Consider the following 14854-nt stretch of genomic DNA (forward strand, 5'->3'; position numbering starts at 1 on the left):
CCTCTTTAAGACCAATACCTCTTGGATTTGGCCTTTGAATGATATTTATAGATCTTGTATGCATGTTTCATTGTTTTTCATTCTTTTTTCTTTTGTTTCCTCTGACTCCCTTTCCTTCCTTCCCTCCCTCCCTCCTTCCTTCCTTCCTTTCTTTCTTTCTCTCTCTCTTCCTTCCTTCCTTCCTTCCTTTCTTTCTTTTTTTCTTTCTTTTTCTCTCTCTTTCTTTCTTTCTTTCTTTTTCTCTCTCTCTCGCTCTCTTTCTGTCTCTCTCTCTCTCTCCCTTTCTTTCTTTCCTTTCTTTCTTGATTCTTCCAATCCATGAACATGAAATATCTGCATTTTGTGTCTTCTTCAGTTGTTTTGCAAGGTCATCTTTTCCTGGATGGTCTTGATGCTTGTGGATATTTGTCAATATCTGGGCATTGAAAAATTATGCATTTATTGTAGTCTTCACAGTCTGGGCTTATTTTTACCCATCCTTCTTAGAAAGTTTTTCCAGATATTTGAAGAGACTTGGGTGCTGTGATCTAAATTTTTGGTTATTGCAGCCATATCTGCATTAGGCGGCACCCCAAGCCCAGTAATGCTGTTGCTCTTACAGACTCCTAGAAGTACTGCGTTGGTGGTCTTGGATAAGATCTGGGAAAATTCCCTGGATTACCAGGCAAAGACTCTTGTTCTCTTTCCTTACTTTCTCCTAAACAAAAGGAGCCTCTCTGTCTGTGCTGAACTTCCTGGAGCTGCCAGAGGGTTGATTCAAGAACTCTTGTGGTCACTACCTCTGGGATTGTGCTAGATCAGACCTGAAGCCAGCACAGCACTGGGGGTCTCACCCAAGACCCATGGTGACCACTGCATAACATATATCATAGTCTAACTAATAAAAATTAAAGGCAAGAAAAATATTGAAAGAACTGAGAAAGAAAAGTACCTTATCTTTAGGGCAAAAGCAATAGGAATGACAGGAGATTTCTCATGGAAAACCATGGGTCCCAGGTGGAAATGGTACACTATTTTTCAAGTGCCGAAGGAAAAGAAACTTCAGCCCTAAATTCTATATCCAGTGAACATGTCTTTCACAAGTGAAGGGGAAATTAAGATATTCCCAGATGAAAGAAAAACAAAGAATTTGTTGCACACAGACCTACCCTGAAAAAATGGCTAATGAAAGATCTTTAAACAGAAAGGGAATGATAAAAAGGAAAGAACCTTGGAACATCAGGAAGGAAGAAAGAACGCAATAAACAAAGGTGGATTTCACCAGAAAGGATGTACAGATAAAGAATAAGCATGTAAAATAATGTTCAACACCATTAGCTGTTAGCAAAATGAAACCACAATGGGATGGCTAAAATAAAATCCATGACAATACCAAATGCTGGTGAGAATTCACAGAGACTGGATCACTTATTCATTGCTGATGGGATGAAAAATGGTAAGCCACTCTGGAAAACAGTTTAGAAGTTTCTTCAAGAATTAAACATGAACTACCTTATGACTCGGGAGTTGCAGTCCCGGGCATTTATTCCTGATAAATGAAAACTTATGTTCACACAAAAACTTACACATGAACATTTATAGTATATTATTAATAATAGCCCCAAAGTGGAAACAATTCAGGTGTCCTTCAATGGGTAAATGGTTAAATTGTAGTACATCCATAAATGGAACACTACTCACTAATAATAAGAAACAAATATTGATACATATAACCACCTAATCTCCATATAATCATACTAAGTAAAAAAAAAAAAAAAAAAAAAGCTAATACCAAAAGATTCTATACTGTGTGGAAATTACAAAATTATAGGAATGGAAAAGAAATTGGTGGTTGCCAGAGATTAAGGAGGGAATGGGCTGGTGTGATGCGAGTGTAGCTATAGAAGGTAACATACAGAATTCTTGTGGGGGTGAAAATGTTCTGGCTCTTGACTGTATCAATGACAAAATCCTGGTTGTGATATTATATTGCAGTTATGCAAGATGTTACTAATGAAGGAGATTGGGTAAAGGGTGTAGGAAATCTCCTTCATTATTTCATATAACTGCATGTGAATCTGTAATTATGTCAGAATAAAAGTTTTAACAATTAGAAATGACAGTTTCACCTCTCTGGTATTATTTTCTTGTTGCTTAATTGCTCTTGTGTTGTACTCTAAGTGCTAGGCATATTACTAGAAAACAGAAACATATAATTCTCTTTTCCAGTAGCTGGCATGGATGAAAAAATAATTACGGATCAAGTTGTTATTCTGTTATGATATTGATTTTCATTTTACTTTAAATAGATTAACGCAGTTAAAACAGTCATTGTAACATAGACACCCTTGGTAGACCAGCATTCCCATGTACATAAGTACTGTAGCCTTAGCATCAGTTCTCTTATATCTAAGTTTGTGATATAAAGTTAAGATGGAATTTCAGGTCCTTCCTATTTGAGACAATGAAGACATCTGTTATTCTAGTTATCTTTCAATTAAATAGACCTATAGCTAAAAACAAATTTGAAACTGATTCCAAATATTTTCTTTTATATATGTGTGCTAGCTGAAAGCACACAAGTTCAAGAAAGACCATATTTTTCCTTCTTACTTTCACATTGCCTTTTCTATTCAAAGACTATTTCTATATTGATTTTTTTTTTTTTTTTGTAAGATGGAGTCTCGCCCTGTCACCCAGGCTGGAGTGCAATGGTGCGATCTTGGCTCACTGCAACTTCTACCTCCTGGGTTCAAGCTATTCTCCCAGCTCAGCCTTCTGAGTGGCTGGGATTACAGCCACCCACCATCATGACTGGCTAATTTTTGTATTTTTGTAGAGATGACATTTCACCGTGTTGGCCAGGTTGGTCTTGAACTCCTGACCTCAAGTGATCCACCTCCCTCAGCCTCCCCATTATCACTTTTAAATTGCATAGTGCTTCTTTGTGTTTATTATATGTATTTTAATAAACACAAAGAACACAAGAACATTTTGATTGTTTCATTTCCTTTAAATATTTGAACTGTGAAATAAGTCCTGCCAAAAAACAGCAGGCCAAATGTATACACACAGTTTATAGTAATCAGATCACCACCACTTTGTTTCAGAAATTCAACTTTATCAGAATTTTATTATAAAACTTTTCATTATGAACCCCTCTGATGCCATCTTGCCTTTTCCTTGACTATCCCCACCTTGCAGATAATTTCTATCTTGAATTTTATGTTAAATTATTCATATGCTTTTTAAGTAGTTCTATTCTTATGTATTATTTGCGTTTACCTGTTTTGGAAATTGTGCAAATGAAATTAATCCAATTATATTGTTCTGTGTTCCTTGTTTTGTTCAGTCATATGTTTCTGAACTATCCATGCTGATGTGTGTAATTGAAATTCTTTCATTTTAACTGTTATATAGTATTCCAGGGAATATTTTAATGTATGTATTCTAAAGCCATTAGATTTTTGAGTTATTTCCTTCAGTAAGGCTTTCTGTTTTATCATTACACTGCAGATGCTCTTAAAAAGCATTCATTGATTTTTTTTTTCATTTTTTGACACAATCAATCACTTCCTCCTTCCTGAAGAATGCTCTTCTTTGGGCTTTTGTAATACCACACCTTCCTGCTCTTAATCCTTACCTCACTTGGAGCTCCTTCCTGTTGTCTGTGTTGGTCTTCCTAGCCAGTAAATGTTGGGATCCACCAAGATTCAATCTCCAGGCTAGACTATGTAGAACTGTTTGTTAAATATCATCTGTAAATGGAGGACTTCCACATTTTTATCACTAACCTCATCACCTCTCCTGATCCAGACCCATGTATCTGATTGCTGTTACTTGATGTCATCACTTGAATGTCTAAGAGGCATCTCAGACTACTGTGTGTAACAGATAACTCTTAATTTGTCCCTTAATAATGTTTTCCCCAGTTTCCCACCATTCATTATCTATTTACTCATTCATCCAGGCAAGCAACTAGGAGTTACCTTTACTTCTCCTCTTCCTTCCACCCAATATCAAATTCATCATTAAGTTCTATTGACTCTAAGCTGGGCACAGTGGTCAAAGCCTGTGGTCCCAGCTACTTAGGAGAATCTCTTGAGCCCAAGAGTTGGATACCAGCCTTGTTGATATAGCAAGACCCTCATCTCTAAAAAAAAAAAAAAAACCCAAAATCAAACAAACAAAAAGTCCTGTTGACTCTACATTCAAATTTATTTCTAGTCTGAGTACTTCTACTCATGTGTATCTCTAGTCTGAGTATTTCTACTCATGTGACTCTATTTATTCTACCACTGTTTCTTGCATGAACGAATGCAAAAACCTCCATGCTCATCCCCCTACTATAGCCTAATATACACAATAGCCAGAACACTCATGAATGTTAAATAAAATGTGTCATTCTCCTGCTTGAATCCTCTAGGGTCTGCCTGCCACATTTTGAATAATGAACCTACATGTCTACATGATCTGACTCCTATCCACCTCTCTCTCTCTTTTTTTTTTTTTGAGTTGGAGTCTCACTCTATTGCCCAGGCTGGAGTGCAGTGGTGCAATCTCGGCTCACTGCAATCTCCGCCTCCCAGGTTCGAGTGATTCTCCTGCTGCAGCCTCCCCAGTAGCTGGAATTACAGGGGCATGACACCACGCCCTGCTAATTTTGTTTATTTTTAGTAGAGATGAGGTTTTACTGTGTTAGCTAAGATGGTCTTGATCTCCTGACCTTGTGATCTGCCCGCCTCAGCCTCCCAAAGTGCTGAGTTTACAGGCGTGAGCCACTGCACCCGGCCTCCACCTCTCTTATATCAGCATCCAGCACTCTCCTTCTAGTCACATTGGCCTTAGGTTCTTCCTTGAACAGACTAAGATGGTTCCCACCTCCAGTGCCTTTGTAATTATTCTTTCTCCCTAGAATATTTCCTGAGATCCTTATGTAGCCTATTCATTTATTTCCCTACAGTCTCTGTTCAAATATCACAAGAACTTCTATGTCCAGTTTTATATCAAATGGTACCCTTACCATCACCCTGCATTCCCTTACCTACTTTTATTTTTCTTCATAGAACTTGTCTTCATGTAAAAATCTATCATTAATTCCATAGCCCTTGTGCAACCTGTATCTTCTGCTACAATAGTAGGTTCTATGAATTCAGGTATTTTGTTGTTCAAATCTACATCCGTAGTATGCCACTTGGCTTGTACTAGGAGTTTAACAGTTCTTGGCTCAGTAGTAAATAAATGCACATTCCTTTGATTCTTCCTTGACTAAAGTGTTCATGCTTCATGTTCCAAAACACTTTTTCCAAGAAAACTTTTCAATAACCGTAATTTGAAGAATAGCAGAGGTATATATGTCCAGGACCCTACTCCTTAGGATATTTCCATATTTGAGTGTAAACATGAAACCAATTTCTTCAACTTTCTCCTTCCTCCCCACTGCTTTCTCTCTACTCTCCCCAGCCCGCCCCCAAAAATTTCTATGTGACAGTGAAAATATAAATATTCCCCCTTTTCCTGCATACTTAAATTTTGCCACATGTGTTATTTGAAGCCCGATTTTCAGTCACTATTGGAGAAATGGAGGCAAGAGTGACATTTCTGGTCTAATTTGCTTCCTTGGTCCATTTGAAGGCATCTCTTTCCTAATCTCATCACTATATATTATGTATTTATCTCTCTAATTTATCTTAGAAGATTATAAAAAGTATAAAACCCTATATTTTGGTAGTACTGTTGTTATCATTGCCCTCCAGTTTGTTTAAGAGAAACTGAATTTGTTTAAGAAACAAGAATTTGTTTAGGACAAGATCAGAGGTGTCATAGATTCACTTAAATGGTGTTGTTTAATTTCTAGGAGTTGAGGAGTGCTGAAACAATTGGTCGTACTATCATATCTCCAGCTATTTCTGGGAAGGATTTTGTGATAACTGAAGGTACATTGGTCTTTGAACCTGGCCAGAGAAGCACTGTATTGGATGTCATCCTAACGCCAGAGACAGGATCTTTAAATTCTTTTCCTAAACGCTTCCAGATTGTCCTTTTTGACCCAAAAGGTGGTGCCAGAATTGATAAAGTCTATGGTACTGCCAACATCACTCTTGTCTCGGACGCAGATTCGCAGGCCATTTGGGGGCTTGCAGATCAGCTACATCAGCCCGTGAATGATGATATTCTCAACAGAGTGCTCCATACCATCAGCATGAAAGTGGCCACAGAAAACACAGATGAACAACTCAGTGCCATGATGCATTTAATAGAAAAGGTAAGTTCTTGTGAATATTAGCACTTGGTTTAGTGAAATTTTGTAAATTAAAAAACCCGAGTAAAACCAAAATTACATTCTCTTTTAACATTGGTTATTATGAAATTATGATAAAGTTAGATTTCTGAATATAGAAATAGAACGCATCATATCGAACACTGTCCTCTTGCTTGGATATGACTGATGCCTCTTTGGAAATCTCAGTCTTAGGCTTAGAGAATGACCTAGTGCAGTAGTAAAGACAGCCTAGTGCCTGAAAAAAAAGGCTGCAGAGGTTGGAAGCTATAGGCAGTTGGCGATTCTCCAGAAACTGGCCAATTAACTTTGTAGTTTGAGCCTCAGTTTTTTAGTCCATTAAGAAAAGGACTTGAACTAGATTATCTACATAGTCCTTCCAGTTTAAATGCCATGGAATAGGATTATCGCCCTCTGCTTGTTCTTTGGTCCTCACGGGCACCGAAAACTCACAGAAAAGAAAAAGTAAGAAATGACTAGATAATTTCAGACTTTCCATTTGGTTTAGACTTGTACAAAACAGATTTTATTTTAAACCTATTTACTTATACCTGTGCAAATGATGGAATTAAATGGAGATGTGAGAGCCTAAGAATATAAATTTTGAAAGATATCTATAAAGTTATTACTTAAAAAAAGCCTCCTTTAAAGGTTTACTTTGGACTTTCTTATAAAGATATTTCCTATCAATATATTTATATAGAAGAATGTTTTGAGTACATACACATGAGTGTATAATTACTACATCTCTTACATAGTCACCTTTAAATACTTTAGATGTTTACAATGGAGTTTTAGATGGTCGTGCACTTTCCATCTGGTGCTAGCTCTTAAAATACAATGCTTGAAGGATAGGAAAGAAAATTATAAAGTACAGAGGTAAAAAGAGCAGACTATGGCAAACATCTTATAAAGCAAAGGAAAGCAATTCCTATTTCATGCAGAGAAAATTCTAGCAATAAAACTCACTCCATAAAATATTATTACGTGAATTTTCTAATGGCCCAATGGCATAGAACAATGCCAAGTTGTTTTTGTTCAGGGAAAGAGAAAGAATGTACAGTAATTACATTTTAGGGAAGAATGATTTAGGGAAAATATATGGAAATTCTGCTACTTTTTGTTCTCAATAAGTTATGTGTGTTAACCAAGTTATTATTGGTTAAGAATCAACACTTACTTCAGTAGAGTTGTCAGATAGTACATCTTGACTGTTACTAGTACTATCATGAATAATACAATTGAATTATAAAAGTAGCTCCTATGGGAAAATATAATTAACTTTTTTTGAGTAACTATTAGCAAACAGTACAATTTTCTCATACATGAAGATACTTAAATAAATAACCTGGGAATACTTGGAGGAATAAAATAAATTTTAAATGTTATAAAAATATTGTAATATTATAAAATATTGCCTGTAATCCCAGCACTTTGGGAGGCAGAGGTGGGTGGATCACTTGAGGTCAGGAGTTCAAGACCACCCTGGCCAACATGTGAAACCCTGTCTCTACTAAAAATACAAAAATTAGCCGGACGTGGTGGCACACGCCTGTAGTCCCAGCTACTCAGGAGCCTGAGGCAGGAGAATCCTTTGAACCCGGGAGGCGGTGGTTGCACTGAACCAAGATTGTGCCACTGCACACCAGCCTGGGCGACAGAGCAAGACTGCATCTTAAAAAAAAAAAAAAAAAAATTGTATAATAAATTAAAAAAAAAACATCATTTGAATTCTTTTTTTTTTTTTTTGAGAGGAGTCTCGCTCAGTTGCTCAGGCTGGAGTGCCGTGGCGCCATCCCGGCTCACTGCAAGCTCCGCCTCCCGGGTTCACGCCATTCTCCTGCCTCAGCCTCCCAAGTAGCTGGGACTACAGGCGCCCGCCACAACGCCTGGCTAATTTTTTATATTTTTACTAGAGACGGGGTTTCACTGTGTTAGCCAAGATGGTCTTGATCTTCTGACCTCGTGATCCGCCCGCCTCGGCCTCCCATAGTGCTGGGATTACATGCGTGAACCACTGTACCCGGCCTGAATTCTTAAAAGAAAATGACTAATATTTGATTTCAACTGAAGCCTTCTTTGCTCTGGTTATTTTCAAATCAAGTTTTTGTCACTACTTTTTAAAAAATAGAATGGTATAATGTACTCTCAAATTCCTTTTTTATATGTACATCAATACTGGAATCTATTGATTTAACTGACTTATTTAATAATTATAGAAATATATAACACATATGTACATACAGAAAACATATAAAGAAAACAAAAATTCTACTAACATAGACTTCAGTAAATGGAAATTCATACCTTGTTCTGCAATAAGAAGACTCAATATATGAACACAACAGTTTTCTGTAAATTAACCTATAAATGCATCGTAATTCCTATCAGTATATCAGTAGGTTGTTTTGGGGTTATTTTTACATTGATAAAATGATACTAAAGATTACCTGGAAATGTAAACATGTGAAAATGGGCAGAACTTTCCTGAAAAAGAAGAAAAAGGAGAGGGACCTTACCCTAGCAGATATGAAAACATATTTGAAAAATGATGTTACTGTGATTAAAGGGGCACTGGTGCAGACATAAACATTCATATCAATAGAATAGAACAAAAAGTTCAAAAACTGAAGCATAGATGAAAATTTTATATGTGATAAAGGTGCTATTTAAGAATCAATGGGTCGAAAATATTATTCAGCAAATAGTGTTAAGATGGCTGATATAACCATTTGAAAGCAAAAAAAAGAGCTGAACCTTATCCTAAACTCTATCCCAAAATAAATTCTAGATAGATCAAATATTTCAGTGTAAAACTGAAAGCATGAAAGCAGCAGAAAACATGGATCAGTCATTTCATCATTTTAGTTTGGAATGAGGAAGATCTTTCTAAAGCATCAGACAAAACCCAGAAGCCACAAAGGAAATGATTGATACCTTGACCACATACAGTTTAAATAAAATTTATCTTAGCATACACCAAAGCAAAGTGAAAAGACAACTAATGAGTGTGGGGAACATTTTTGCAAATACACGTGTGATGAGAATGTTTATTTCAGCATTACTTATCATAACAATAAAAACTGGGAAAAATGATAGCCATTATGAGGGGCCTGACTAAATGAATGCATAAAATATATTTAAAAATGCAAAAAATACATATTTTGTATTTTAAACATAGTAATAATAATGAGAATAATAAAACAAATACTGAAAATGTAGATTATCACATAAAGATAAGGTTGCAAAATTTACCAATTAAAAATAAGGAATGCTCAGTTAAGTTTGAATTTCAGATAAGCAACAAAGACATTTTTTAGTATAAGTATATTGCAGATAGTTATTTGGGACATACTTATACCAAAAAGTTATTGTTGCCTGTCTAAAATTCAAATAAGGTCATTTGTACTTTACCTGGCAAACCATTGATATATTCCATATGAAATTATATACACTCTAAAATAACCTCAAATTAAAAAGGACAGAATAGAACTTCCAAGTACTGGAAGGTACTTCATTCTATAAGATCTTATATTGTAAGTGAAATTGTTTTATATTGTTAAATTTTATTTTCCCCCAGATTCTGAGTTCTTTGAAACAAAATCTATTCTGTACAAGCATTTCTTTTAAAAAATCTCACTAAATCTGAGGAAATATTATTACACATGCTAGAAGTGGCACAAGTATTGTAGTGAAAAAGAGCATCAGCTTTAAATGCCTCACTATAAAGACTTTCTATATGAAATCCAGCTGTGGGTTCAGGCAAATTTTTGCTATGACAGAATATTCTGTCCCCTGATTTTCCCAGGCATAGTGAAATAAAAAACATTTTAGAAGTTCTCAGTCACCTTAATAGCAAAAGCAGTCTAAAACCCCGCCTGAATCTGATATGCTAACTTTGAATTTCGTCAGGTTTTGATTTTGTGGTTATCAAATCTTGGCAAAGCCCATCAGGAGGTGTTGACTCTAATTTTTTGTCTGAAACACTTGAAAGAGCACAGGAATCATTAGTTCTGTAAAAGTTTGATAGACTATCCCCTACTTCCAAAGACCTCCATCTTTATCTTCTATCCTGACAACTTTTTAAGTTTTTTTCATGGTTGATTCAGGTCTTCTACTTGTTCGTAAGGCAATTTTAATAATGTTGGGAGTTCTTTTGTTGTTTGTGTAAACTGGCCTTGTGGAGCGAGCCTATTCTTTTCATCATATACTTTTTAATAATAGGTACCTTATATTTCAGTAATTAGTTTTTACACTTGATTTATTTTGTTATCATACTAACAAGGATTTTGAGTCAACTTTGTATTTTGCTGGCTGGTTTTGTGTTTCATGCTTGAGGTAATTTTGACTGACTTGTCTGTGAACTGAGTCAATCCATGTGGTTGCTTTTGGACAAGCAAGTGGGGAATGTTGCCAGGCAGTGTAGGACAGCTGTCAGGAGCACCTCCTAGGCTTCATGGTCACCAATTGTGTGCGAACAAAAAGGACAAGTTAGTCATCCTCCTTCTGCCTTAGTTCCCCTAACTGGAAACAAAGATAATAGGACCTTCCTCACAGGTTGTTGTGAAGATTAGTTGCTAGAAAGTGCCAAAAACTACAAGGTCCCTGTACTAACTGAGTGTTATAGAAATGGCCTTTTTGTTTCAGTTTTGTGTGCTTTACTAAAAGAAACTTTCTATTTTTTTTTTTTGAATATGAATGAAAGTGTGGGTAGCCATAAAATCTCTGGATTACAACCTTTAATTCTTACAATTCTGCACATATTGCTTTTCTGACTGACATTTCATTTTTAGAAAAGTCAGAAGTTAAACTAAATTTTTGTTTTTCTGTTGGTAATTTTTTTTCCTATCTGGTTTCTGGTATAATTTTTTTTTACTCTTGAAATAGTATATTTTAAAATCACCGAGATAATATCTGGTGTTGTCTCTTTTTCTAATTTTCCCTAGTATAAAAGCAATCTCTACATTTTTAGACATGAATATTTCTTCAGCATATTAAGGAGCTGTGCTATTTTTGGCCTCTGCCTGCTCTTTTATATATAAAATTGTATCTTAGAGATTTATCAAGATTTGTCCTACTAGCCTGTTATCTTTTCTCTAAGTTCTGGGAGATTTTCTTGAGCTTGTTTCCATTTATCATATTCACTTTGCTTGTTTCAGTATCCAGTGGTTGTGCTCTGTCTCCATTTGTAATTTTTGCATTGCTAAATTTTTATTCTGTGTCTTTTACATTTCCCTGTGGGTTATTCTCCACTCTGCCTTACTATCTGGGAGATGACTATTCTTATAAATGCCTATCATGAGCTCTACTGCAAGCTTGGAACTGTACTAGATTACAAAGTCATAAAAAAAAAATGGGTGACATGATCCACTTTCACGATGAGCTTGAAACAGACAAATCATTTCTAGGTTGTCATAAGTTCACTAATAAAGGTACATACAAGTTACAAAAAGAGTGAAAATGTAGGTTGGTAGATGGGGCATAGTGTAAGAATCATAGAGAAAGTGATGACTTTTAGAGTTTGAGGAAGTAATAGGGACTTACCAGAAGGTAATGGAGTAAGTGGCTTCACACCAATGCTTCAACAATAAAGATGTGGTCCCCCTTCATTCTGGATTTTTCCTCCTTTTTTTCCCCTGTCTCTCAAAAAAACAAATAACCCAGTTTTTTGGGGTTTTTTTTAGTAGGAAGGGTCATACTTATTGAAAAAGGCAAAAGTGACCGGAGCTCTTAACTAATCTTGAAAAGGATGTTCTCATTTAGTGCTTTAAATATTTAGTGATTATGGTAGCTTCTGTTTACTGAAAAAAAATAATTTTGCCACTATTATAAACAAATATTCTTGAGGTATTTATTTCCTTATTTGTTGGTCAAAAGAATAAGAATTCCTGGGATAGATGTAAAACTGAGACGAATTTTAACTCATGATGTTAATTATTGTAGTTAAAATTAAGTAATCTGTGCAGCCATTTAGGACTTTATCTAATGATTGAGTAGAAAATATTTTGGTGATTATGCCTTTTCTTTATAGATGATTATGTCTTTCCAACTGCAAATATATATATTTGAAATACAATTTTGATACCAATTTCTCTTAAATTTTCTTATGTTTATCCTTACTAATGTTAATAACTATTAATAAAGAACACACACACATATATATATAGCATATAATTTAAGAAATTTCTTTTTATAGATATATTTTTATACTTAGATTCTTTTTCCAGATAACTATTGAAGGAAAAAATCAAGCTTTCAGTGTTGCCAGCCGAACTCTTTTCTATGAGATTCTTTGTTCTCTTATTAACCCAAAGCGCAAGGACACTAAGGGATTCAGTCACTTTACTGAAGTGACTGAGAATTTTGCCTTTTCTCTGCTGACTAATGTTACTTGCAGCTCTCCTGGTGAAAAGTAAGTATCTTTTAATATATTAGCAGTACTTTTTATGCATTTTTCACTGTTTACAAAGCAACATGTAATGCAAAATGACATTTAGATGATGTAACTAAGAATGATACAGTCAATGCATTGTGTACCTCTTGGGCAGTTGAAGTTAATTATTTGAAGGAAACATAACAGGTACATCAAAAAAATGAATGTATACTGTTAATAATATATTCCACTTATTTTGAAGTGTTTTTTGAAAATAACAAAGTCTTACTGTTTACTCTTATTTATTTAATGAGTGAAAGGTACATTCTGAATAGAAAAAAAAAGTGATTTCAACCTTTAGGAGTGTTTTGATGTGCTATTAACTGTGCTTCCCTCAATCACAAACAATTGTGATTGTTTTGTCCATTTGGAGACAGCTCTCAGAATGTTGTTGAACTTCAGACTAGTTGTCGGAAAACTAGCAAAAGGAAAAGGAAAAAGTAAAATGTGGCTCATGTTCATTATTAACTACATAATTAATTTTATAGCTGTATGTTAACATACCTCTCTATACTATAGGTACTATACTAATACCTCTATATTAACTATATATATATTTTTAGACGGAGTTTTGCTCTTGTCGCCCAGGCTGGACTGCAGTGGCGGGGTCTCAGCTCACTTCAATCTCTGCCTCCTAGGCTCGGGTGATTCTCCCACCTCAACCTCCCTAATAGCCGGGACCAGAGGCGTGCACCACCACACCTGGCTAATTTTTGAATTTTTTGTGGAGACAGGATTTCACCACGTTGCTTAGGCTGTTCTTGAACTCCTAGGCTCAAGCGATCCACCTGTCTTGGCTTCCCAAAATGCTGGGATTACAAGCGTGAGCCACTGTGCCCAGACCAGTGTTAGTTCCTAGGTCACAAGACATACAAAGTCCAAAGAGATAGTCAATAGTCAATCCAGATAGAAAAAAGTTATAAGAGAGAACAAGGAATAAAATAATAATAATACAAATGATATTAATTATACCTCTGCTATAGTCCTGACACTGATTTAAATTGAACAATATCGATTGCCTTTGTTAATAGGTAAAAACAGTATAATGAAATTTCCATGTGGTTCAACCTAATCCTTGCTAAAAGTTGTGCATATTATTTTGTCCTTACAGAGATTATTTTAAGTAGCTATTCAGGATTTGAGTGAGGGCTTTTAATACCCCTATTTACAGATGTAGTCACTAAAGCTAGAAATCTTACACAGCTTGCCAAGGATCACACAATTAGTTCATGGTGAGGCCTGGACCCAACCTCGGACTTACTTGAGTCTACAGCCCCTGCTGGACAGCTGTGGTCAGAATAGATTGTAACCACATGCTTCATAGCAAAATCTGCCTTCTCCAACCCCATGGCTCTGAAGTGCCCTAGTTTCATCCCAGATCAGTTCTAATGTGTGACTTGAGGTAAACGTACAGAATCAACATATCCCTATAGTCTACTCTTCCTTTAATTTTGATGAGCGGGTCCTGGAAATTGAGGTTTTCTTAATGTGCAAAATCAGAAAAGCACCAGAAAAGCCTCACAGGGGCCTTTTGAAAGGATTCTCCAATCCTCACGCCCGCTCCTAGACGTCCATCTGAGAGCAATGATTAACAGTTCGGCTCCTTAGTGCGTCTTATAAATGTCTCTAATGCTGTCTTCAGAAACCTCTGAAATGGATCATTTATTTGCTTCAAGTAAGTTTACACTCACTGAGGCCACCATATGCATTTGTGTGTTTGTGTAGTCAAGAATACCTGTCATTGTTTTCCCATGTTGAACTATGTTCAACTATTTTGTTCAATGAAATCAAGCAGTTCATAGCTTTGCAATCCCCACAATCTCATTCTTCTTTTCCATTTTCCCCATATCTCTGTAATAACACCAGCATGTTAAAGTCACCAGATTGTCTTAGATGTGAACCATCTACCTTGCTGTGCACATTGAGTCCCATATCTGTGCCTTCAAAGGCCCAGTGAAAACTCAAGAGCATATAAGATGTACAAAAAGACTGGCCTTTTCTGTTTTGTTGACTACTGTATTCCCCAGGCCTAGAACAGTGTCTGGTATGTGGTAGATTCTCAGTGGTTACAATAAAATGAGAGAATAGAATGAGTAAATGAATCAACATGTTTTCTGCCATGTGTTTCCACTAAATAGACTTACTTTTCCTTTTGAGTTGTC

General features: G+C 35.7%; 1 protein-coding gene across 1 annotated transcript in view; it reads left to right on the forward strand.

The window, feature by feature from the left end:
• The window catches only part of ADGRV1 (adhesion G protein-coupled receptor V1), a 614529-nt gene that overhangs the window by 273220 nt on the left and 326455 nt on the right, over nucleotides 1-14854 (forward strand). Inside the window, exons 78-79 of the mRNA XM_023215075.2 lie at nucleotides 5837-6244; nucleotides 12487-12671. Coding sequence (XP_023070843.1) covers nucleotides 5837-6244; nucleotides 12487-12671 — 593 coding nt within the window. The remainder of the gene's footprint in view (nucleotides 1-5836; nucleotides 6245-12486; nucleotides 12672-14854) is intronic.

This window comes from Piliocolobus tephrosceles, chromosome 4, assembly GCF_002776525.5.
Source record: "Piliocolobus tephrosceles isolate RC106 chromosome 4, ASM277652v3, whole genome shotgun sequence".
NCBI classification, from domain to species: domain Eukaryota; kingdom Metazoa; phylum Chordata; class Mammalia; order Primates; family Cercopithecidae; genus Piliocolobus; species Piliocolobus tephrosceles.